Source organism: Zootoca vivipara, chromosome 10 (genome assembly GCF_965207765.1).
Source record: "Zootoca vivipara chromosome 10, rZooViv2.hap1.1, whole genome shotgun sequence".
Classification (NCBI taxonomy): domain Eukaryota; kingdom Metazoa; phylum Chordata; class Lepidosauria; order Squamata; family Lacertidae; genus Zootoca; species Zootoca vivipara.
The window spans coordinates 14475289-14500240 of record NC_142593.1 but is presented as its reverse complement, the minus strand read 5'-3'; the positions used below and the strand labels follow the sequence as shown (position 1 = coordinate 14500240).

The following is a 24952-nucleotide window of genomic DNA, read 5'->3' as shown; positions in this document are numbered from 1 at the left end:
TGTTTCCGGCTATATGGACTCTGTTCTGAAACCATATGCTATCAGTGCTCCCAGCTACGTACGTGACACCACAGATTTTCTGAGGAAAATACAATATTTGAACAATCTTCCTAACAATACTATACTAGCCACTATGGATGTGGAATCTCTATATACCAACATCCCACACAATGATGGTTTACAAGCCATAAGGAACACCATTTCAGATAAAACCACAGCGGACTTTGCTACCAAACTCTGCCACTTTGTCCTTACCCACAACCACTTCAAATTTGGTGATGACCTGTTCCTCCAGATCAGCGGCACAGCCATGGGCACCCGCATGGCCCCACAGTATGCCAACATCTTCATGGCAGATTTAGAACAACGTTTCCTTAACTCCTACCCACTCAAACCTCTCCTGTACCTGCGATACATTGACGATATTTTTATTATCTGGACACATGGACAACAGACCCTGGAAACCTTCCACCAGACATTCAATGACTTTCACCCCACCATCAACCTAACAATGAACCAATCTATGCAAGAAATACATTTTTTGGACACTACTATAAAAATACAGGATGGACGTATAGACACCACCTTATACAGAAAACCAACTGACCGACAAACATATCTACATGCTTCTAGCTACCATCCCAAACATACCAAACAATCCATCGTATACAGCCAGGCCTTACGTTACAACCGCATCTGTTCCAACTCTACAGACAGAGAATCTCACCTAAGAGATCTACAGCAAACCTTTTTAGAACTAAAATATCCACCTGATGAAGTTAAACAACAGATCAACAGAGCCAGACAGATACCTAGAGAGAACCTGCTGCAAGACAGACCCAAAAAAGAAAATAACAGAACACCACTAGTCATCACATACAGCTCCCAAGCTAAAACAGTACAACGCATCATCAGAGATCTACAGCCTCTCCTGGACAATGACAGCTCCCTTTCTCAAGCTCTGGGAGGAAGACCTTTCATTGCCTACAGACAGCCACCCAATCTTAAACAACTCCTCACCCACAATAATACAACCACCAGACTTAACATGGACACTGGTACCAGAGCCTGCAATAAACCCAGATGCCAACTTTGCTGCCACATACACCCAGACAACACCATTACTGGCCCCAACAACATCCAACATACCATCTCAGGACTATTTAATTGCTCATCCTCTAACATTGTGTATGCCATCAAATGCCAACAGTGCCCTTCAGCTCTCTATATTGGACAAACAGGCCAAACCCTACGCCAAAGGATAAATGGACATAAATCTGACATCAGGAACCAGAAGACAGAAAAACCAGTAGGAGAACACTTCAATCTCCCAGGACATTCTATACAAGATCTCAAAGTAGCTGTCTTACTACAAAAGAATTTCAGAAATAGACTGGAAAGAGAAGTTGCTGAATTGCAACTTATCACCAAGCTCAAAACCATGGAGGGACCTGGTTTGAACAGAGATATCGGGTTCTTATCTCATTATACATGATAAGCGATCTTCAGCCATCTCAACCCTTGCTTTTTCATGCAAAACCATTTGCAGTCGTTTGCGGTCATCAACAGCTATCAGTCAGTCAATCACCCATTTCCACCACCCTTCTGAGTGATCCCCCCTCCCCATCCCCACCCCTCCCCACCCCTTCTCTACATAAGTGCCTGGAAACTTCCATTTCACTGTATCTGAAGAAGTGTGCATGCACACGAAAGCTCATACCAAAATAAAAACTTAGTTGGTCTTTAAGGTGCTACTGAAGGAATTTTTTTATTTTACTTCGATCCAGACCAACACGGCTACCTACCTGTAACCGGCATTTCTTTAGAAAGTTACATATTTGGAGGGGACCAAAGCAAATCAGGTTTCAAGTCATTTGGTTTACTGACTGGAGGAGACTGCTTGCACTGTAATCAGAAGGCTGGTGACCTTCAAAGGCAGGAACAGATAACAAACAGTGGGGTGGCGGCAAGAGAAAAATGTTAGTGTGAAATTACAGACTATGAAATTGGGGAGGCAGATGGAGGCAAAAGAAAATAAGGTCAGAATTACACCTGGTAAGAGTCTTACAGCACAACTCTATAATAATAATAATAATAATAATAATAATAATAATAATAATAATAATAGGTAAAGGACCCCTGGATGGTTAAGTCCAGTCAAAAGTGACTATGGGGTTGCGGCGCTCATCTTGCTTTCAGGCTGAGGGAGCCGGTGTCTGTCTGCAGACAGCTTTCCGGGTCATGTGGTCAACATGACAAAACCGCTTCTGGCACCACGGGACACCATGGTGCACGGAAATATCGTTTACCTTCCTGCCGCAGTGGTACCTATTTATCTACTTGCACTGTCATGCTTTTGAACTGCTAGGTTGGCAGGAGCTGGGACAGAGCAATGGGAGCTCACCCCGTCGTGGGGATTCAAACCGCCGACCTTACAATCGGCAAGCCCAAGAGGTTCACTGGTTTAGACCACAGCGCCACCCGCGTCCCTAATAATAATAATAACAACAACAACAACAACAACAACAACAATAATAAATCCCCCCACATCTGACTGTGCTGCTCCAGCCACTATGTGCAGCTTCCAACATATACAAAAACCTAACAAAACATTAAACCTTAAAAAGCTTCCCTGTACTTCAGGTTGCCTAGCTACTTAACTACTGATGGGTGGGTGCCACTACCAAGAAGGCCATCTGCCTGATTCTCTGTAACTTCACCTCTATCAGCTGATTGTCTAATTTTTCAATATGAGATGCTTTCATTAGCTTATTGTTTATATGACTACATTTGGTACATCTTCTGTTATTGAATTACACAACATGTTTTGATGCCGTAAGCCACCTTGAAGATGGTTTACTATGGAAAAGCAGCATTCAAGGAAGCAAAGATGGTGATAAGTTTTAAAAGTTGGATTTTCTGAGATATGGGGGGGGGGAGTGGAGACAGGAAGTGGTGTTGTGTTAATGACATTGAATGGATGCTCTGTAAAAGGTGAGTGGAACTCACTGTGGCTATTCTCCAGTAAGAGCCCAATGTAAAAGCTGCCAGAGACTTCTGGCACCTTAAAGGCAAAACAGATTTATTGTCACATAAGCTTTCGTAGACTAAAGCTCACTTAAGCAGATATATGAAGTGTCATTCTCATTTGGCAGAGGGGGAAAAATGTGAACAGTGGGTCCAAAAGATCACAAAACGCAAGAGGCACAGTCACAGAATGTCAGACTGTATCTCTCACTGCATGACCTTTTGGTCCCGCTGTTTACAATTTTCTTTGTAGGTCTCTCTCTCTCTGTGTAATTTCTCTGTCTCTCTGACAACTGAGGATAACACTCCATGCATCTTTGAAAGTTTATGCTAAATTTGTAGATATGCCCATAAAAATCACTAGCCTATTCCCCCAAAATACTAGCCAACTAAGAGACTTGTCACCTACATTCTCATCCTTCACAGCCAGCATAAAAATACTGACTACTCCGCTTCTGCTGAGTAGGATGACAGATGAGGGACACATCACTCTACGTCCTGTTTGCCATTTCCATGCTGGTCATGGAAGAACTTTACTCCCTTGATGGCTAGCACAGAAACCAGGTGGGCTTCTGGGGGAGGTATGGAGATTCTTCTTCTTCTTTCTTTCTTCTTCTTTGGCGATCACTTATAGCCGAGTAAGATTGTCTCCCATAAACATGGTTTTAACAATGAGTCCATAAGTGACTGTGGAGGCCAATTCTGGAACCACACATCCTTCCGCAGTGGGGACATTGGTTTTCAGGTGGGAGTTGATGACGGTGTGGATTTGCCAAGTGTGCCTTTCTCTTAGCACGTTTCTCCCTTGCGTCCTGAGTTCGAGTGTCTTCAAAGCCCATGACACCTTTGGTAAAGGCTATTCTCCAATTGGAGCACTTGCAGGCAAGGGTTTCCCAATTGTTGGTGTTTATACTACAGTTTATATTGCCTTGAGACAGTCTTTAAACCTCTTTTCTTGACCACTAGCATTACGCTTTCCATTTTTAAGTTCAGAATAGAGTAGTTGCTTTGGAAGACGATCATCAGGCATCCGTACAACATGACCAGTCCAACGAAGTTGATGTTGAAGAATCATTGCTTCAACACTGGTGATCTTTGCTTCTTCCAGTACACTGACATTAGTTTGCCTGTCTTCCCAAGTGATGTGTAAAATTTTCAGAGACACCGTTGAGGGAATCTTTCGAGGAGTTGGAGATGGTGTTTAGAAGTGGTCCATGTTTCACAAGCATACAGTAAGGTTGGTAGTACAATAGCTTTGTAAACAAGCATTTTGGTTTCCCTGCGAATGTCCCAGTCCTCAAACACTCTGCACTTCAATTGGGAGAAAGCCGCACTCGCAGAGCTCAGGTGATGCAGGATTTTCAGGATCAATGTTGGCACTTGTAGAAAGATAACTGCCCAGGTAGGAGAACTGATTGACATTTTCCAATGTTACACCATTGAGTTGGATTTGTGGTGCTGCAGAGGGGTTATTTTGTACTTGTTGGTGCAGCACTTTGGTTTTGGAGATATCTGTGTCCACTAACCCACTCTTACTGCATGGTATTCCCAAGGCTACTTTAAGATGCCACAATACTTTTCGTTCACAAAACTCAAAATATCTATTTAATGCAGGGATGGGAAATCTCAGGCCCAGGGCCCAAATGGGGCCCTCTGTACATTCTTTGGGACTCTTCACACCACAGCCTCCTTGAAAGCTTCTGCCTGGCTTTCAAGGAATGTGTCCTTGAACTATGATGATGCCCACATGCTTCCCTGAATAGAGGCTGGGGAGCTATGCGTCTGTACAGAAACTTCTGACATTTGCATGGCTCGAAATGTAGGCTTTTGTGCACAGGTAAGAGTCGCGACTGTTGGTCCACTTGCCTCTCGCTCTGCCCACCAAAGAGATCCAGTCCCATGAGGGAATGCACTAAAAAAGGATCCCACCCTTGATTGAGTGTGTCAACAGGTTAGTTGTTGCACATTGGAAACCTTAACATAGATGGGCCTCACTTGCTTCCATTACTACAACTTCGATTATTACAACAGGCAGGAGGGGAGGGTGCATGGAGGACACAGATCAGGTACTGCAAAATTTCAGGTAAGGAGAAGCAATTTCAGGCATGTCAGTTTTTGCCCTTCGCATCAGGGTATTTCAAATGTGATGTACACACAGTTTAAACTTGCTATCCCACAGTAACACACACACATACACACACACAAAAGTGCAAGTATTGCAAGTGCAACTTCGAAAGCACTTCTACTTCCATGTGAAAATGCCTGTGGGGTGCAGAACTCACTCTCTCATCAGCTGCAACCAACATGCCTTTTTTTTTAAAAAATATTTTTATTAATTTTCCAATTAAAACCAATTATATCACATTCAATATTTCAAATTATACACATATATATATCAATCAAACCGAATGTTATGCCAAATCATCTAAATAATTTATTTTTGGGTTCCCATGCTTCAAGAAATTGGGAATTCCTCGCAACTGTCCACTGCCGTCTTATTTCTAAAGTTCAAATCGTCCTCCAAGCTCATAATATTCCAAATCTTCCCCTTACAGTCACCTAGATGTTTTCCACTTTCATCCAATTGTTCCAGCTGCTGAGATAAATGTCAAACGAAGTTTCACAGATGTTCTTTCTCCTGTGTGAGTTAATCAGTCCAGCCTCCCCATAAATCTTCTTAGTGGAGCTCCCTGTTGCGACGGAGTAGCAGCGCCATCTTAAAAGGCTCAAATCACTTTCATTTTCTCTCATAGCCATGAAGATTTACGATTTATTTATCTTTATAGAATTTACAGCTTTTTCAGGCAGGAGACCCAAACATCCAACCATGAACTCTTGGTAAATTAATGGATCTCCTTGCCCTATAGCTGAACTTAGCTTCAGGTCGCTGCTCCAATTTAAAGTGCGTCACAGCTCATAAATCCTCCGAACGCGTCCAGAACTCCTTCCGTCTGACTAGGGGGGGGCTTTTCTCATCGGCAACTTCACATCTTTAAGAAATATGCTCAGTAACAACAGCTATAAAGTTCAACTCACACAGTCTTTTGCTTCTCTTTCACTCCAAACAAGCCAGGACATCGCGTCCGGGAAGATACGAGGCAACAATATGAAGAAAAAATAAAAACTTGCTTCCCTTATCGCTCCGTCCCCATCAATCCTTCTTCCAGATGCCGTACATTCTTTGACTCCTCTCGCTCAGCAGCATAAAATTCTCAGCAGTAAACAGCGCTTCTTCCCCTCCTTCTGAAGTATGTCCATAGATTTAAGCCTAATTATCTTCTTTAACCATGGAAATCCCCGCCATGCAGATTAGCGTCCGGGAGTCCTGGCCGTCGTAAGTGCTCAGCCCAAGCTCCCCCCACTCCAAAAACAGTCGGAGTGGGTCTGGGGGCATCGCGGGCCAGCGGCCCCTCTCCGTAACCCCCGGAGAGGGTAGGGGGTTGCCATTTACTCCCCTAGCAACCGCCAAATTCCTTACGAAGGTCAGAGAGATGGAAAACAGGTCCGCCATTCCTGCAGGCGGAAACCGGAACCTGCAACCAACATGCCTAATGGTTAGGGAAGAGGGGGAGCTGGAGTCCAGTAACAACTGGAGGACCAGTGGTTTCTCCATCCCCACCCCTGCTTTAAGAGATGCTTCTTCCCCCAAAATCCATGTACCACAATAAGACATCTTCCAGGCAAGAGAATTCAGTGCAATTTCTCCATGCCTGTGCATCAGACTGGCAGTCTCCTGGAAACAGATAAGGCCAACTTGACGTATTCATGTATTCTCCCTTAAACGAACTTGTGATCGAGCTGCCAACCTTTCCCACAGATTAGAGGAGCAAGTTCAGTCAGTGACACCAAGTCAAAGATGTCTAGACGAGGAAACCAGATTGTATTTTAAAAAGTGCTAGAACTCAAGTTAGTGCAGTAAACCCCCCTCCCCACAAAAACCACCCTTTCAACACTGTAACAACATTATCGTTGTCTAGCCTACAGTGCTAAGCTAACAGCTTCAGACTTGTTATTTCTGAACATCACTGAGCCTTGGAAAACGTTGACTTTTCGGCACTCCATATCAAAGGAATGAGAACAGTTCAGATCTTTCCCACCAGAGTTCGTTCAGTGCATTCCAGGTTGCTCTTGCCCAGTGTCAACAGAAGACCTATTTAGGGAGACTGAGAAAGGTCTTGTGAGCTTCTTGTCCTGAGGCAAGTTCAGCTGTCTTGCAGAATTCGCATTAGAATAAGAAAGCACACTTGTCTCAGGCTAGTTTTCTTCCAACACCCACTAACTGAGGAAAGGATCCTTACACTTCAGCTTTTATTTTGCATTTAGCTGATATGAAAAGGTATTGGTTTGTAGGAGGGAAGCACCCGCCTCTCCTTTGCTTGTACGCATCGGAAACTGAAGTGCCCTGCCTCTTCAGCCTATTTTTCCAAGTCCATTCAACTTCTCCTTCTCTAATTAGAGTCTGTCCAAAGTTCCTATGTTTAGAGGCTAACTTTACATCTCTCAGGTGCCAAAATCCCAAAGGAGCAGAAAAGACTATTTATGTATGTGACCACGGCTGCACGGATGTTACTGCCCCAGAGCATAGCTGCCAAGTATCCCGTTTACGCCGGGGAAACCCCTTTTTTCCTACCGTTTCCCGGCGGTCTCCCGTTTAGTTTTTAATCCCGATATTCGCCCTTAACTCTGCTTCTGCCGGCGGCCATTTTTCTGTTGCCGCTTTGCCCTTTTATGGGCACCAGAAAATGGCTGCGCCGGAAGTCGCTTCCGCGCATGACCGGAAACGCATAAAAGCGACTTCCGGTGGTGCTTTGCCCTTCTATGGGCATCAGAAAATGGCGGTGCCGGCGCCGGAAGTCGCTTCCGCGCATGACCGGAAACGCGTAAAAGCGACTTCCGGTGGCGCTTTGCCCTTCTATGGGCATCAGAAAATGGTGGCGCCGGAAGTCGCTTTTACGTGTTTCCGGTCATGCGTGGAAGCGACTTCCGGCGCTGGCGCCGCCATTTTCTGGTGCCCATAGAAGGGCAAAGCGCCACCGGAAGTTGCGTTCACGCAACTTCCGGTGTCGCGCGCTGCCGATCCCGGATCTTTCCATCCAGGACTTGGCAGGTATGCCCCAGAGATGGAAAGGAGATAAAGTCCCTACCAGAGAAGAACGGCAGATCATGTTGATCGATCCTTATGCTGAAATGGCTAAAACGATCGGAAGAGTCAGAAATCAGGAAGACCAAAATTTTAACAAGGAATGGGGAAAATTTATAACTTATCTTAAAGACAACAGTTAAAATCGCTAGTAGGATTGGAATAGCACTCATATTTTATGGTTGATTCTGGACATAATGGAAGAAGTTAGAAGGTTTGGATTATCATAAAATATGTGGGAGGAACTGATTAATAATAGGACCCACACTGGGCAGGATGGAAGTCCAGGAGATTCCTTGGAATCTTGTTTTTATGATTTACGTTTGATATATTTCTGTAAATTTTTAAGTTGAAAAATCAAATAAATAAATTTATAATAACTTTACATCTCTCCACAGTCAAAATCAAAGTCACGAAGCTGGATCCTCTTTTTTTATAAGACAAGAGTCGCGGGGTGATCTCTGAACACTGCTTACATCATGGCGACATGAGAAAAACCACGGCTCTCCAATCTAAATGAAAGTTAACAGCAAAACAACAAAAAAGAGTACTTACTAGTGTCCAAAAGAGGTAAATTGTGAAGAGTGCGACAGTGAGTGCAATGAGGCCGACAGCTTCTAGCCTACTACTAAAGTGCAGGTGGTCCACTGCTCCCCGAAGACACAGCCAGCCAGAGATGGTAGCCAACGGAGTAATAAACAAGAAGCACACCATGTCCCCAAACAAAGTTCGTTTCTCGTGCTGGGGGCCGGGATTTCTTAGCCACTGTAGAAAGAATTAGCACAGAATAAGTCTCAACAAAATCAATGTTTTCATCCGGAAAACTTGGCTCCCTTCCCTTAACACAACTCACAACATTCCGCTGTCTTTTTAGTTTAGCTCTCTGCTCTGTTTGTAAAACGGATGGTTCAAACAACCCAAAACACAAGCCAGATGATTGCAAAGAAAGAAAGTGGTAAGGTTCGCAGGCTATGAAGGACTTGCTCACAAATTAATTGACAGCTGCACGAATTATTATAGCCAGGAAGCGGAATGGGCAAGCAGAATATAAAATGGAAGAATGGTTTAAAGAGGTGTGGGATATAGCTATTAACAAAAAAATTAACATGTGCCATTAAGAAAAGATGGGGAATATGCTGGAGAAATGATTTTGAGGAGATGTGGATGATGTTTGTAGAGTTTGTACTGTTAAAACAGAAAGGGGTCAAACCATCACAAGAGGTGTTGAAATTTTGGGAGGTTGGATAGTTACCATGGAATGGTCTCAGTGGTGGGGTATACATTTTTATTCTTATTTATTTATTATTATTACTTTATCAAAACAAACAAACAAACAAACAAACAAACAACAACAAAAGAAAATGCTATTAAAACCACTATAAAAAAGAGGTAAAGTGAAGGTGTTTCATCTGAAATAGGGCAATTTGGGTTTATTTGCTGTTTTCATTGACTCCCCACCCCCCATTTCTGGGGTGCAATACTTGCAAAGAGCTGATAATTCATTCAATGCTGTAAAAATTATTTAAGAATTCCTGTGCCACGTAGCAAAACAAAGTCCACACCCCACACACCCTGCTCCAAGGTGGCTTACAATCAAATGGAAAAAGATAGAGAAATATAAAACCAGTATATAAAATGTTAAAACAGCAGCACGAAATAACTCAGACCAGGAGACCAAGTCAAATGGGCTGTAATTTAAAAGCAATTTAAATGCAGTATCAGTTTAAAACCCGGCCCGCCCTCTTTCCCTCAAAGATAGAAAACAGTATTTAATGCTTATCTAAAAGAAGATAGGGAGGGAGCCAAACAAACCTCTTGAGGGAGGGAATTTTAAAGATATGAGATAACTGCTGAAAAGGCTCTTAGGAAAAAAAATTCACTCCCTGCTCAATAACCTGTCTATAGGCCTTGTGTTGTATTTATATATTTGTGAATGGATGGACATGGCATAGGAACAGGCTGAAAAGATCATTCTTTTTTTAAATAAATTGGCAAACCTCTAGGCAGGGTCTGGGAGAGAGAAAACCACTGCTGTTAGAGTGCCATGAAACCTGTTACTTTTTTTTTTTAAAGAGGGAATAGCTAAAATGCAATGTTAAACAGTTTCAGATTACAATGCAAGAGTAGTACAAGTATTACAGTTTGGGACCAGCATACCTAAAAGATCGTTTCCCCCCTCATATACCCAACCAATCATCAAACTGGTCTCCTGCAGATAACATCTTAACCAGAGATGCATGTGTTATGAAATCATATTGGGGGGGGGGGTTTGCAGGACACCATTATTAATGAACAGAGAGGGGTGACAGAATTTGACAGCTGCAATACCCAGAATCCTGTTCAATGCCATCTTCCCTGTCTCCCCACCCCTCCAGCTAGGACACGACCCTGCCTGAAGGAAGGCTTAAGGATCTGCATATGCACAACAGTTAGCATAAACTCACACATTTCCCCTCTCCACCTCCCCTCCGCCCAGAACAAAACAATGTTTCCAGAAGAAGGGGGGGGGGGGAAACCGCCCAAATCCAAAGTTAAACTTTTCTACTCAAGTTAATAATACAGCCTATTATATGTTCTCTTACCATGAAATCTCTATCCGCTGCCTCTGTATTAGAATTGCTGTTTTATATCTTAGAACTGTATATGTCAGGACTGCTACCTTTTAATTAGAAATCCCTGCATTAGGTATGTTTTCCAGGTATATTTTCTGTATGAACCCTGTATGATCCCAACCCACCTGAACCTTGCCCTACTACCACCCTATACCCATTCAAGGACACACGGACAATAGAGGGATTAGCTGGAACAACTTTATTCAAATAAATTGCCATCCTCAACGTAGCCCACCCTTCCATGGCCTGGAGGAAAACACCTGCCGGGCGGACTTCCACCCCATGGAAATCGCCAGGAACTGCCCCACCTCTGCACCCATCTCGACTGATTGCCCTTCCTGCCAAACAACAGGGAGCACCATCAACGACAGGAGAAGAGAGATTGACATCTCTCCATCTGAAAGGAGAAGTCATCTCCGCACCCAGCTAATCCGATCTCCCACCCGTCGCCCTTGTCTCCCCCTCCCTCCTAGTCCAGAGATTTCCATGCATGAACAGGAGGGTATATAGGGGGACTTCACCATTTCCCGGGGTTCCTTCCTTCTGTCCAGAGGCAGGGACCCTACAGCTGTAGCTTTGCATTCTGCAATAAAGGGATCAGTTTGTTTTTCCTGACAGCATCGTGTGGTCTCTGTCATTTTCCCGGCGGAGCTGAACTTAGTGCAAATTTTGGAGCTTCCGACCCGCGTCTGTCCTTCTTAAAAGGCAACGCATTTTGGGGTACATTTTTCACAACAATATGGCGAGCCAGCCAGGAGACTCCGTTTAGCCGTACTCTTGGGGCGCCGTGGTTGGGGAGCCCAAGCGCACCCAGCCATTTGCAGGGGGGATCCCCTTCCCCGACTGTCCCTGGAGTTCTGGCCTAACTGGGATCCTTAGCGGGACCACACAGGGAAAACAAACAGGATCCAGACGGCCGTGGGGGTTGATTTTTACAAGATTTTCTTCTCCTGATTGTTGCGAGGTGACCAAGCTTCAGGAAAAGAAGGCAGCGCGCTGCAACGTGAGTATCAATAGGGAATTGGCTCTTCGGGGTGGGAATTGTCACAGCAATCAAACTCTTTCCTATTTTTCACAGCCAAAAAACCCAAAGCCCGTCGGAGTCTGCCCAGGCTGGAAGGTTTTGCGGCTGCCCTTTCCCTCCCCAAGGCTTGTTGTCCGTCGGAGTTTTGCCCAGATAGCAAGCCTTGGCAACTCTTCCTTCTCTCGCTTAGCTATCCCGGGTGAAGACGCCCCTCTGCCATGGCGACCTTTTGTTAGGTATGACCCATGACCAGAGATTGCAAGTGCGCCCGTTCCCTTTTCCTACTTTACATTCCTCAGGTCCGATCTGGCATTGCGTAGGCAAGCGTTCAGTAGGATCTGAGTCTAGAGAGCAAGAGGCAGGGAGATTGCTGTGGCACTATTAAATTGTGGGTGGGAATAGGAGTCCTCCTTGGAGTGTGTCCACTTTCCTAGAACGTTTTCCTAAGGAGACTTTCCAAACCCCATTTTCCCTTAGAGAGCCCTTTAGCAAACCTTCCCAAACCCACTTTCCTATCGGAGTCGGTCCACTTTCCTATCGGAGTCAGTCCACTTTCCTTAGACGTGCCCCAGGTTCCCCAGGAATCCCCAGAAACCCCGAGAGACCCCCCCAGCCCCTTCGGAGACTGTCCAGGGCTAGAACTTGCGCAAGTGCCCCTTCGGAGACTGACCAGGGCAAAAATGGGTGCACCCCTGTCCAAGAGACAACTCTGCAGGCTTCAGGGGAGAAATAAGCCCAACGAGAGCTTACTTCCCGTCTGAACTCTGATAGACCAATTGTATTTAAGAAATGTTTCAGGGTCTAAAACAAAAGAAAAAAACCAAAACAAAATGCAAGCTTGCTTAAATAATTTTTATGTAAGGGCTTGATCAACCCAAAAACATGGCAAATATTAAAAAGAGTGGAAGTAGTGTGTAAAGGTTTGTTTTAAAGAGGCTGTAGAAGGCCATTTTTTCTCTCTCCAAAAGTATAAAGAGGTGTGTGTGTGTGTACCTACCCATTTTTCAACAGAAAAGAGGGGCAGGATGAAGGAAAATAAAGAGTTGTAACTTTGAAAATGCTTGCTCAATGCTTTGAAAATATTTCAAAACTTGAAAATGTTCACTTCATAAACTCCAGCTATAAGTGGATAAGAGATTTACTCAATGTTTAGAAATGTTATGGGGTTGTGTTTAAATTGGCCACAACATCCATAGACTGCCTTCTTAAGTGTGCATAGTTAAAACTGCCAACTTGTTTTAAATTTCTAGTATAAAGAAACAATGTTGAACCGATCAATCTTAAACATGATAAATATGAGAATGAGGTGTGCAAATGTTGTTATTGAGAGAGGCTACAAAGGGGAGTCTTTCTCCAAGTGACTAGAGGAATATTGACTAAAGGAAAATTGAACAGCTATTCCTATAAAGGTGATTTGTTTGTCAAAAGTAGAGCTTCCATAGCCAGGAATTGTCTATCTGAGTTATTGTCGGGCTCCTGATATCAGTCTCTTAAGGAAAAAAACTCATCTGCTAAAGGGTTCTGTATAAAGTTGGTATTTTCATTCAAACCTTGTGAATCCTGTATTTTAGAGGGTTAGACTAAATGACCTCAGGGTCCCTTCTAACCCCCATTTTAGAGCTATGTGAAAGGCAATGTGTCTGATGTGGTGATGGGTTGAAATTCAGCCCAGCTCTGCTTTCTGGCAAGGAAAGATTATTGGTTTTCAGAGTTGGAACAAGAGTGTCATTGTTGTTTTTATGGAGTGATTATATAAGTTTTTATCACTTTGTCTATTAAGGTTTAAAGTTTAAGCACATATGAAAGTCTTGAACATTTCCCAATCTTTATCCAATCTTAAGGTTTGCTAAAGGCTTCTATATAACGTTGGTACTTTTAATCTTCCCCTTATTTTTCCCTTAGTACACACGTGTGCTTCCGTGATAGGGCATAGCCCGTGTTTCCTTCCCAGTCAGGCATCTGTACTCAAATGTATGTGTATCCTAAGGGCGGTGATAGTGTTGAGATCCCCATATTTCAGAAGGGGTGGACTAGATTACTCAAGCACTGAAAAGTGACTTTAAACTCTGGTGGCTTAGTGAAATGGCCTGAATTCAGTCAAGCTTTACTCTTTGGTGGAGAAGGATGGAAAGATAGATTTTTTAAGGTTTGGCATGAAGAGTTTGAGGTGCCACTTAGAAAGAGGTAGAGATGGTATATCATGCATTGAAAATGAATGTCTGGTGTTTTTTCCCCCACCATATTGTCAGCTATTTTTTAACTGCAAAACTCCAGCCAACAGTTCAAGCACATACAAATTCATAATCAAGCAGAATGAGCCATGACCATCCCTGTACATAAAGGCCAGAAGAATTAGTCTGGAAGATGGTGAGGCTGAGATGAGTGAGAATGTTGAATATCATTAAGTCTGCTCTGGCCATATTACCCATAGATAAGGGGGCAGGGAATTTAGTCTGCCATGGCTGAAATTATTTAAAACAAACAAACATTTGCAATTTATGAATTCTGACCGGTCATTTACCCATACATAAGGGGGCGGGTCATTGTTCCGCTAATGACTAGAGGGAAAGCACACTAATAATAATAATCCACATTTGTGAAATATTCTTGAATACAAGTCTGCACCCCAAATACCTGTAGATAAAGGGGGCAAATCTAGATTTATTTTGCCTGGGGTATGAGATGTTTATATAGTACAGTAAACATGGCTAATTAGTGCCATGACTTCATTAAGGAGTTTAATTTGACCAAACTTTTCTTGCAGCTTTCGGGTGAAAATATTGCGTTGTCTGGATATTGAAGTTTTATATATTTAAGGTTTAAGATTTATAAGCCTGCTTCCTAAGCAGCAAGGAACAGGAAGTAAGAGGTGTCAGAAATATCTCAGGACACAAAAGCTATAGAAATGGATTTAAACTGACCAAAATAATTTAATTTGACCACTTTTTGTTGCTGGTTTGGTGGAAGGGTAAATTGTTGGGTTTCTGTGTAAAATCTAACCTATTCACCCTTCCCTTCCTCTATTCAAATGGTAATTTAGCCAACACCAGCAACACTTTCAAGTGGTACAATGGATTTCTGAATCATGAACTTTGTACATGCACAGAAGCTATGCCAGCTTGAAGAGAAAAATAGAGAGAAAAAGGAGGTTAAAAACAAAACAAAACAAAAACAGCAACCAAATGCTGAAGGGCCTGTGCCATGCAGGGGAAAATTTGTTTAAATTTCCTTATGTGTCTTTGACTCCAGGGGGTCACTTGAGAAAACAAAAGGGTCAAGTGTTGGACCATCATTCCAAATCTAATATGCAAAATTCTTTCCAGAGGTAAATATCTCAGCACTCCCACTTTGAGTTCATCGCTTGAGTACTTTCATCGCTTGAGTACTTTTTGTTGTTGTTTGTTTCCCCTTTCAACAGGATACTGATTGTGATTTTAGTCAAGGGCTTAGAAAAAAACTCCAGACTATGCAAACCAAGGGTCTGCTCCCCCTTTCCAATGGGTATTCAGGAAGCACCTTCAGATACTTATCTCACATTTGCATTTCACCCCAAGCATTAACTCCTGCATAACGTCCCCCCTTGCAAAGTTCCAACCTAACATGCAAAAATTATTCTCACAGCTTTCCCAGGAAGAACATTTCTAAAGGATATGTGAAGGACTAAACCCCAGTAACAAGTGTCTATTCTTTTCTCCCACAGCAAAAAAAAGGGGGGGGAGTGAAGAGATAAAGACAGTAATTTCTTTCCTTACAGTCTGCAAAACGAGCTTAAATCCCTACTGTATTAGTTTACTTCCCGCTATAGTTTTATATATTTCCTTTACTTTGACGCTTCTCTTTAGGTTACAAATAATCTGCTTTCATTTATTAAATCAGTTTTTCCATTATGTCTATGAAACTAATCTAACCATACTTGCACAACTTTAGATTGCTACTCTTTATTTTCATTTGAGATGCTCATTATTAGAAATTGTGTGTTTTAGCATTTATTTATTTATTTTGGTTCCTCATATGTCAGTGTTGTTTTGTTATATTTTGGGGCATGTCCATCAGTCCATCACGTGGAATGAGGTCTTTCATTCACTGCATCTCCAAAACTTATTACTGATGTTTATTCAGGTACCATCTGTGTTTTTCCCCATAGAGTTCTCTTTTCTCAGATAGCACATGATGACTTTTAAGGTTTTTTTCCCATTATTTTACCATTCACCTTCAAATCTTTAGGTTACAGTCCAATATTAACCTGTATGGTCTTTATAATGTCTTCATATTATTTGATAATAATTCTTTTTTTTAATCTGAGATTTTTGTGTCAAGTCCATCTGAAAAAAAAATGTTGTTTGAGTGGTAATCTAAATATTATTTTGTTCTTATTTTTGCATTATTTTGCATTTCTACTTTTTATTTCTGTACATGTGAATGTAACATCTAAGTCATTCTTTCAGTAGTAGTAATAATAATAATAATAATAATAATAATAATAATAATAATAATAATAATAATAATAATAAACCCCTAGGTAAAGGAAAACAGACTTAGCAGCTAACAACAGTAGTAATTATATAGAAAAAATACTTGATGCATCAAGATTTTATTGTTTGCAGCTTCCCAAGAAAACTCCAGGAGATGTTTTTTCCCCTTTTTCCCTCTTCTTCCCTTTGGCCTTTGCCCTTTCCTTCTTCTAACTGTGCCCTTAAGTACCCCAAACACTGCCCCTTACAGCATACTCCTTCTACAGATGTTACTACAGATCAATGATGGAAAAAACCTTGAACCCAAATCCTCCGGACCACAAGACTTTTACCTGCAACAACAGACACCAGAGTTTTCAAACTGGCCACAACAATCTCATTCCAAAGGGATATGGACTGACAAAAGGGGGGATTGGGAAAATTTACAAAGGGGAGGGAGTTGAATTGTAAGGACATTTTCTTTCGCCTTCTGACCTCAAGCCCATGTGCCCAATGGTTAAGGATGTGAGAAAAAGCAAGAACTGCCTCAAAACCACGATTTACCAATTTGTAGGTTTTGTGTATTATGTGTTATTATGTAGGGGGGTGGAGGGCTGACAAAGGGGGGAAGGTGAATTGCAAGGACATATACTCTCTTTTGACTTCAAGACTCTGTGCCCTGTTAAGAGTTGGCCTCAAGATATGCAACTGATATATAATTACGTGATATTATGCAGAAACATTGACCTATGCCTGACAAGTATATGTTATTTCCACAAAGGGGGGCATTTTTGTGTTTTCTAATAGATCAGGCTATTGCATAGTCCATTATTGAGATTTAGATCAATTTATGACCACATTTCCTTATCTCACCTGGCACTTTGTAGTGTGCCAGCCTTCTTTTTACCAAGAAGCAGTTCCAGGATCCATGAAAACAGCAGATACAAGAAGGTGTATATGCCTTGATTTACCAGGAATGATTCCTTATAGAATTAAATTGACCAATTTGGACATGTGCCCTTTTCAGCATGGTTTTTATGGGGCTGTATAAATTATAATTGGGTCAGTTCTAATTGGGCAAGTGTATCCAAGGTGCAAGTAGCTTTCTCCCTTTAAGAGCAACTGAGCAACTCCCTACACTGCAAGACCAGAGCCTATAATAATAATAATAAAAAATCCCATAGAAAGGCCAAGGCAAAGGCATCTCTCTCATGACATGTCCAAACCTGTGGCAGCTATGGTGAGTGCCAGGTGACATGGTCAATATGAAAGCCCTAAGGGGATTCACCAGGGATTGTTGCTGCTGTGCCATGATGGAGGTGTGGGACCAGAAAGCTAACTTTGACACCTGAGAACACACAAAAGGCAAACTCCAAGGAAACTGCATTTTTCAGTCATTGGTGGACCTTCCCGGTAATGTAAGGCATATACCATTTCTTATAAAATGCTTCTCCCAAGCCCCCCTTTGAGCCGCCACCACATACCCCTAGGTTGTGCCAATATACCACCTGGGAAATGGAGAATATTATGTGAGGCAATGATTGGTTGTTACACAACAATATTGCCTCAGAGAGGGGGCTGTTATGAAATCATATTGGGGGGGGGGGTTTGCAGGACACCATTATTAATGAACAGAGAGGGGTGACAGAATTTGACAGCTGCAATACCCAGAATCCTGTTCAATGCCATCTTCCCTGTCTCCCCACCCCTCCAGCTAGGACACGACCCTGCCTGAAGGAAGGCTTAAGGATCTGCATATGCACAACAGTTAGCATAAACTCACACATTTCCCCTCTCCACCTCCCCTCCGCCCAGAACAAAACAATGTTTCCAGAAGAAGGGGGGGGGGAAACCGCCCAAATCCAAAGTTAAACTTTTCTACTCAAGTTAATAATACAGCCTATTATATGTTCTCTTACCATGAAATCTCTATCCGCTGCCTCTGTATTAGAATTGCTGTTTTATATCTTAGAACTGTATATGTCAGGACTGCTACCTTTTAATTAGAAATCCCTGCATTAGGTATGTTTTCCAGGTATATTTTCTGTATGAACCCTGTATGATCCCAACCCACCTGAACCTTGCCCTACTACCACCCTATACCCATTCAAGGACACACGGACAATAGAGGGATTAGCTGGAACAACTTTATTCAAATAAATTGCCATCCTCAACGTAGCCCACCCTTCCATGGCCTGGAGGAAAACACCTGCCGGGCGGACTTCCACCCCATGGAAATCGCCAGGAACTGCCCCACCTCTGCACCCATCTCGACTGATTGCCCTTCCTGCCAAACAACAGGGAGCACCATCAACAACAGGAGAAGAGAGATTGACATCTCTCCATCTGAAAGGAGAAGTCATCTCCGCACCCAGCTAATCCGATCTCCCACCCGTCGCCCTTGTCTCCCCCTCCCTCCTAGTCCAGAGATTTCCATGCATGAACAGGAGGGTATATAGGGGGACTTCACCATTTCCCGGGGTTCCTTCCTTCTGTCCAGAGGCAGGGACCCTACAGCTGTAGCTTTGCATTCTGCAATAAAGGGATCAGTTTGTTTTTCCTGACAGCATCGTGTGGTCTCTGTCATTTTCCCGGCGGAGCTGAACTTAGTGCAAATTTTGGAGCTTCCGACCCGCGTCTGTCCTTCTTAAAAGGCAACGCATTTTGGGGTACATTTTTCACAACACATGCAATGTGGGAATTTGGCCTTCAGTGGTGAGACGTTTTCTTTGGAACATTAGACAGGTGCCATCCATGTTGACTTTTTGGAGCTTCCCCTTTCCACAAAGCTTTTAGGTGGAGATATTTATCCCAGCCTGCACATATATTGGAACTATTTTAACTGTGTACACACACACACACACACACACACACACACTTTTTGCACTTTTCCTGTTTTATGGTTGTGACTGTTCTGTTTGTTTTATAATTGTATTTTTTTTATAAAAAAATATGTACCCCACCCTGCGACGTTATGGTAAAGGGCAGCCAAGAAAGCTAATAAATAAATAAGTTGTGCCGCTTAACTGCTGTGTCTCTCTTTCTCAAACTAGTAGAGCCAATGAAAATTCTAAACTCTTAAAACGTCTATACCGGTAGTATCCTTAATTCACTTAGATCCCAGCCCCTAGAGAAATAACTGTAGAGATCACTATCCCTGCTTATAGATCGCACGATTGTTGCTATTCCGTTAATTATACGTGCATCCTGCCTTTCAAGGCAACGTACACAGATATCCTCCTTTCAATTTTATCGTTGCAGCCACCTTGTGAGGTCAATTAGGCTGAGAGAAAGTGACAAGCTCAAGGTCACCCAGTGGAGCTATTACTACTTCTTATGAGAAGAGTTTTTGACCACACTGTTGTTCACTGATCATTATACTAGAGGTACAAAAGTATTCCACACTCAAATCTATATGTCTCATGACTTGTATTTTTCCTGCTGAGTCTAGAGATTTTTCTAGCAACAAATCATGTTCTGAAGTGACCACTCTGTTTGATATTTGGAGCGGTGGTCTCTTCCTGCCTTAGAGCAAAGGATTTGACTAAGTTGACACTTGTCCTTTCCAAAGTCCTAATTTGCAGCGCCGTATCTCAAAGCGCTTTCCACAATGAATTAGAGAGGGTAAGGCTGCAATTGAGTTTTCTAACCTAAGAAACTTCTGTGTTACTGAGATACTAAAAGTAATATGAAGCCAGTAATAAATCTCAACCGTTGAGAGGAGGAAGGGAAAAGGGCAGAGGAAAAGAAGATGGGGAGAGCCTAAATGTCACCAAGTGCGCGCAAAATAGGAAGGAAGATTTGGAAAATCAAGAGCAGAGAAAACAAATGTCTCAGTTCCTAGAATTGTACCAAGAAGCATACAAAAACATAGCTCTAATGGCTACATTTCCCCCTCTAAAGCAGGCTTAATATCCCCACCACCCCAAGTTACATTGTATGCTACAAATCATGAACTGAGTAAAACAAAAACAAAAAGGTAACTGTAGCAAAGAAATATCAGGTCTATCTGTAGCCTTTGACTTGCTCTAATTGTTTTTTATCCGACAGTTCAATTACTTTTGAAACCTAGACCACAGCAAAATTTAACTCCTGTTAAAAAAATGAGAAGAATGCAAAATTCTCAAGTGTTAATAACTGTAAAAAATATTCATTAAAACCACCCAGATAGATGCATCTTTTAGTAGATCCAAGACAATTTCTAGTCATTTTCAGACTGTGTTTATTTTGTGGGTGGGATTTAATCACATCCCATGCGATTCAAGCCGATTTGATGTCCTTGTGCAATAAACTACCTTCCGTAACAACAAGAACAACTTCTGGGGAAATAGACAGGTGTGGAGTAGAAATGGCTTCATGCAATGTCATATGGCCTCGCGGCAAACAAAACAAAATGAATGCTCAGTAAACTGTGGACATTATCTAACTTCCCAACACACCTTCTGCAAACAAATCAGGGTGAATGAGAACTGGGGCAAAACTAACAAAATGATTTTGATTAAACATCAGGAATAACAACTTCTTCTTCTTCTTCTTCTTCTTCTTCTTCTTCTTCTTCTTCTTCTTCTTCTTCTTCTTCTTCTTCTTCTTCTCCTCCTCCTCCTCCTCCTCCTCCTCCTCCTGTTACCAGACGCCCCCGTTTCCCGGGGACAGTCCCCAGATTTACAAATTAGTCCCCTGACAAAATCCTATCATTCCGACTCATTTCAATGAAGTGTCTCCGGATTCATTGAAAAAAATAATCTGGTAACCTTATCTTACCCACCCATCTAGCAGCCCCTGTGGGTGACTTCCAGCACATATAAAAACAGAATAATACTTTCTGATGGTAAGAGCTCAACTGTGGAATGGACTCCCTTGGAAGGTGGTGAGCTCTTCTTCCTTGGAGGTTTTTGGGTGGCAACCTGCCCTGTATGATTGAGCTGAGATTCCTGCATTGCAGAGGGTTGGACTAGATGACCCTTAGGGTTCCTTTCAGCTCTATAATTCTATGAACGCTCAACACACAGGTCACCTGGAAGCAACCTTTTCTTTGTACATTTTATCACTGGGCTGTTGCCAACAGTGTCACTCAGGAGACAGTAAAGTTCCACCAGTGAAATAGGGGCAGAAGCCTTTCACAGCAATTCCCTGCGCAACTCTCCCTAAATCCATCCCAGAAAGTTGGGGGACCCTCCAGACCAAATATAGGGGAGCACATGAAGGGCTTCAAATGGTAAAATATTCAGTGTGGACAAGATCCATGAACTGTCATACAAGCTGAAAAATGAAATAAAATTTAAAAAATCCTTCAGTAGCACCTTAAAGACCAACTAAGTTTTTATTTTGGTATACCAAAATACCAAAATAAAAGCTTAGTTGGTCTTTAAGGTGCTACTGAAGGAATTTTTTTATTTTGTTTCGACTCAGACCAACACGGCTACCTACCTGTAACTGAACAATGAAAGAGTGTGAGACTCATTTGTAGCTTTCTTTGCTACATTCTTCAGTGAAAAAATAAAGTAGTGGCACATGTAAATTCCACGAGTCTTAGATTCTTTGGCTTCAATGTTTCAAAGCACAATAGTTGCACCATTGTAATAACAGAACAGGGAAACCAGGCCTATATGCAGGAAAGCAGACCTACAACATTCCCAGGAATTGGCTGTTGAATTGCTCTTCATTGTAAGAGGAATTTCTCCTGATGTTCAGCTGATTCTACCACCCTGTAACTTAAACCCTTAACATCTTGCCCTCTCTTTTAGGGTAGCAGTAAACACGTCCACCCCCCCCCTTTTTGTGGCATTCAGCTATTTGGAGATGCCCTTTTGTTTCTCACTGCTACCACCACCTCAGTTTCCCCTTCTCTAGGCTAAACATACCCAGTTCGTTCAATCTTTTCTCATAGGACTTATTCTCCACACTGCTGGCAATCTTTGTTTCCTTCCTCTGAACCTGTTGCAATTTGCCTATGAGTCTGCAATCTATTTAACACACACACAATTCAGACATCTTTCCTCAAGGTTGTATTTCCTTTGTGAGAATAATGGGTTCTGTGACCTGTCTAAATTGCATGTGTTCTTATTTTAATCCTATAAGAGATCGCAGCAGTGATTTCTGGCGATGCTACCCTGTTTCTCCAAAAATAAGACACTGTCTTATATTTATTTTTCCTCAAAGAAACACACGGTGGCTTATTTTCGGCGCATGGCTTATTTTTTGGAGAAGCACAGTAACAAGGCCCTTCCTTTCCAGCAGGCTAGAAATGCCATTTCACAAACATTCTACAGTATTTTATTTTTCAATACTGTATTTCTGTTTCTGGCTAGGGAGGTGCAGCACTTTAAAAAATAATCTGAACATTTCTTAGGGAAGTCCCTTGGGGTTGAGATTGTGAGATGTTTTCCTGTGCCCACTGAGCTGTCACCAGCAAAGACAATCATGTAAAACTTTTCCAAAATAAAACAAAATAAAAATCCATACAGAAAATTCTTCACAATCTAGGATACGTAATCATATCCTTTTCGCATCACGCCCATCCTGCAGCTCTGACAAAACAGGTAGAGATAAAGAAATTTCATATTCCTATAATTCCACTTACATTTGCTAAACATCTAGTTGGCTTTTTCTGCCTCAACATAACTCTTAACATACCAGTGAACAAGTGATGCAACTCATACAAGCCAAACACCCCCCTCCCTTAAATGCAGTTTAAACCAAACTAGTCAGTTTTGTGCCATAACTAACAGGTTGGGATAAGCATGAAATCTAAAGACCCCAAATAAATAGTGCACTTCATAACACTTTGCCCTCTGCTATCAAGCAACAGTTCTTCTGATTTCTCCTGTATCTATTTCTTACATTTTTCAGGATTTTTTATTTTTAATACTGTACATTATGAATTTGAATTATGACATCTGTGTATCACATCCATCCCACTACAAGTTGGATGGCATTTACCAAAAGCAGGGGATGAGAAGTACAGGTAGGTGGAAGAATACCCTAAAGTAGATTTTTGAAGAAGTCACAGGTGGGATTCAACTGACTAGTCCCATCACTGGATGCCTGCACAAGAACTTCCATTATTAGAGCAATGGGGCTCCCCCCACTGCCATGAAATTGACTTTAGGGGAGAATCAGGGGGAAAAACCCAGAACAGTGAACACAGGGAGGGGGTACCGTTCCCTCTGGCAAGCTGAAAAGCTTGCATTTCCGGATTCACCACCATAGCACCTCTTTGAAGTCCCTAGATTTAATATCAGCATAAAAGGAATGAGTAGGATGCCAGCAACACAGGAGAAATTGCCTTTTCAAATGCAATGGCAAAAAGTTAACCAGTAGGACACAATCTGGAAAGAAAATGGCTCTACTCATGAAAGATGAGAGGTACAGCAACTGCCATTGTGGAAACAAAGTGAGACTTCAGCCCAGATAAATAGTGAGGCTCTTCCATGAAATGCTTAATCCATCAGCCAGTAGCTGCATTCCTTGCCAGAGACACAAATATCTGCCAAGCTCTCCTGGTCTGAATGCAGACTCCATGCTTCAGCACCACAGAGATGATTTTTCACATGCAGCAGAATCTCTTTCGTGCCTGCCGTGTGCTACGTGTGGATTTTTTTCCCTTACTACAAGATAGGATGCAAATGCCAAAGATAAACTGCCTATACGGTATCGGGATTAAAGGCTTTTACATTCACCGCTGGCCAGTTGAAGGAAATGCTGACACAGGAAGCCTCACTTGTGGCAACATCTTGAGATCTCAACTCCTTGAGTCTGAATTCGCCACTAGGCCTGTTGCATTTTCAGGCACGCTCTTTACCTCTCTCTCTTTTATAATATTGTTTTATTGGTTTTCCATGAGGGATAAGTGAGAGAAAAAACCAGTCCCACCAGGCTTGAAAAGTTCTCCCCTCCTGCTCTACAGATCATACAGCTGGATTTTTGCAAGGACTGCACAGAAACAATGTATTTTGTAGTGACAACAGAAGGTGTGGATACCCTCAGGGCTGCTAGATGTGCAACAACAGCTCATTTGCACATACAATCGTACCTTGGTTTTTGAACAGAATCTGTTCCAGAAGTCCGTTCGACTTCCGAAAACATTCAAAAACCAAGGCGCAGCTTCTGATTGGCTGCAGGAGCTTCCTGCACACAATCGGAAGCCACAGAAGCTGCACCAGACGTTCGGCTTCCAAAAGAACGTTTGCAAACCGGAACACTTACTTCCGGGTTTGCGGTGTTCAGGAGCCAAAACGTTCAAATCACAAGGCATTTTTGAACCAAGGTATGACTGTACATGTTTATCACCAGAGGTTGCAGTTCTGAAGGAATGATTAGCATGTATTAACCATGGGGTATACTTTTTGAGGATTAATTCAATGGCATTTTTTTTAAAAAAATTCTGGAATAGAAGGTATTTGCAAATGCCAAATTTTGCTTGAATGTGGGGACTAAATGTTCAAATTTCCTTGCATATCACTTATTGCTGTCACCTCAAGGTTAGTTAAACATTTTGGCAAGGCAGTTGGGAAGATGACATTTTAGAAAAATCACACACGAAGCGGCGTATTAAATTACATTCAGACAGAACTCTTGCGCAGTTCTCGGGCGTTTTATGCAAGGTTGAAGGGTTCTGTTGTTAGGATTTATCTCATTTCCTTAGAAAATACCGCTGAGGATAGCAGCTGGATGAAGGTGCTGTTGCAATCCCCGATTA

The 24952-nt window shown here is 42.3% G+C and overlaps 1 protein-coding gene across 4 annotated transcripts in view; it reads right to left on the bottom strand.

Moving 5' to 3' along the window:
- MARCHF3 (membrane associated ring-CH-type finger 3) overlaps positions 1-24952 on the bottom strand; it is a 175341-nt gene that overhangs the window by 15459 nt on the left and 134930 nt on the right. For all 4 annotated transcript variants that reach the window (XM_035100021.3, XM_035100020.3, XM_088653004.1 and 1 more), the window contains one exon: positions 8723-8932. In XM_035100021.3, the coding sequence (XP_034955912.1) occupies positions 8723-8932 (210 nt within the window). The remainder of the gene's footprint in view (positions 1-8722; positions 8933-24952) is intronic.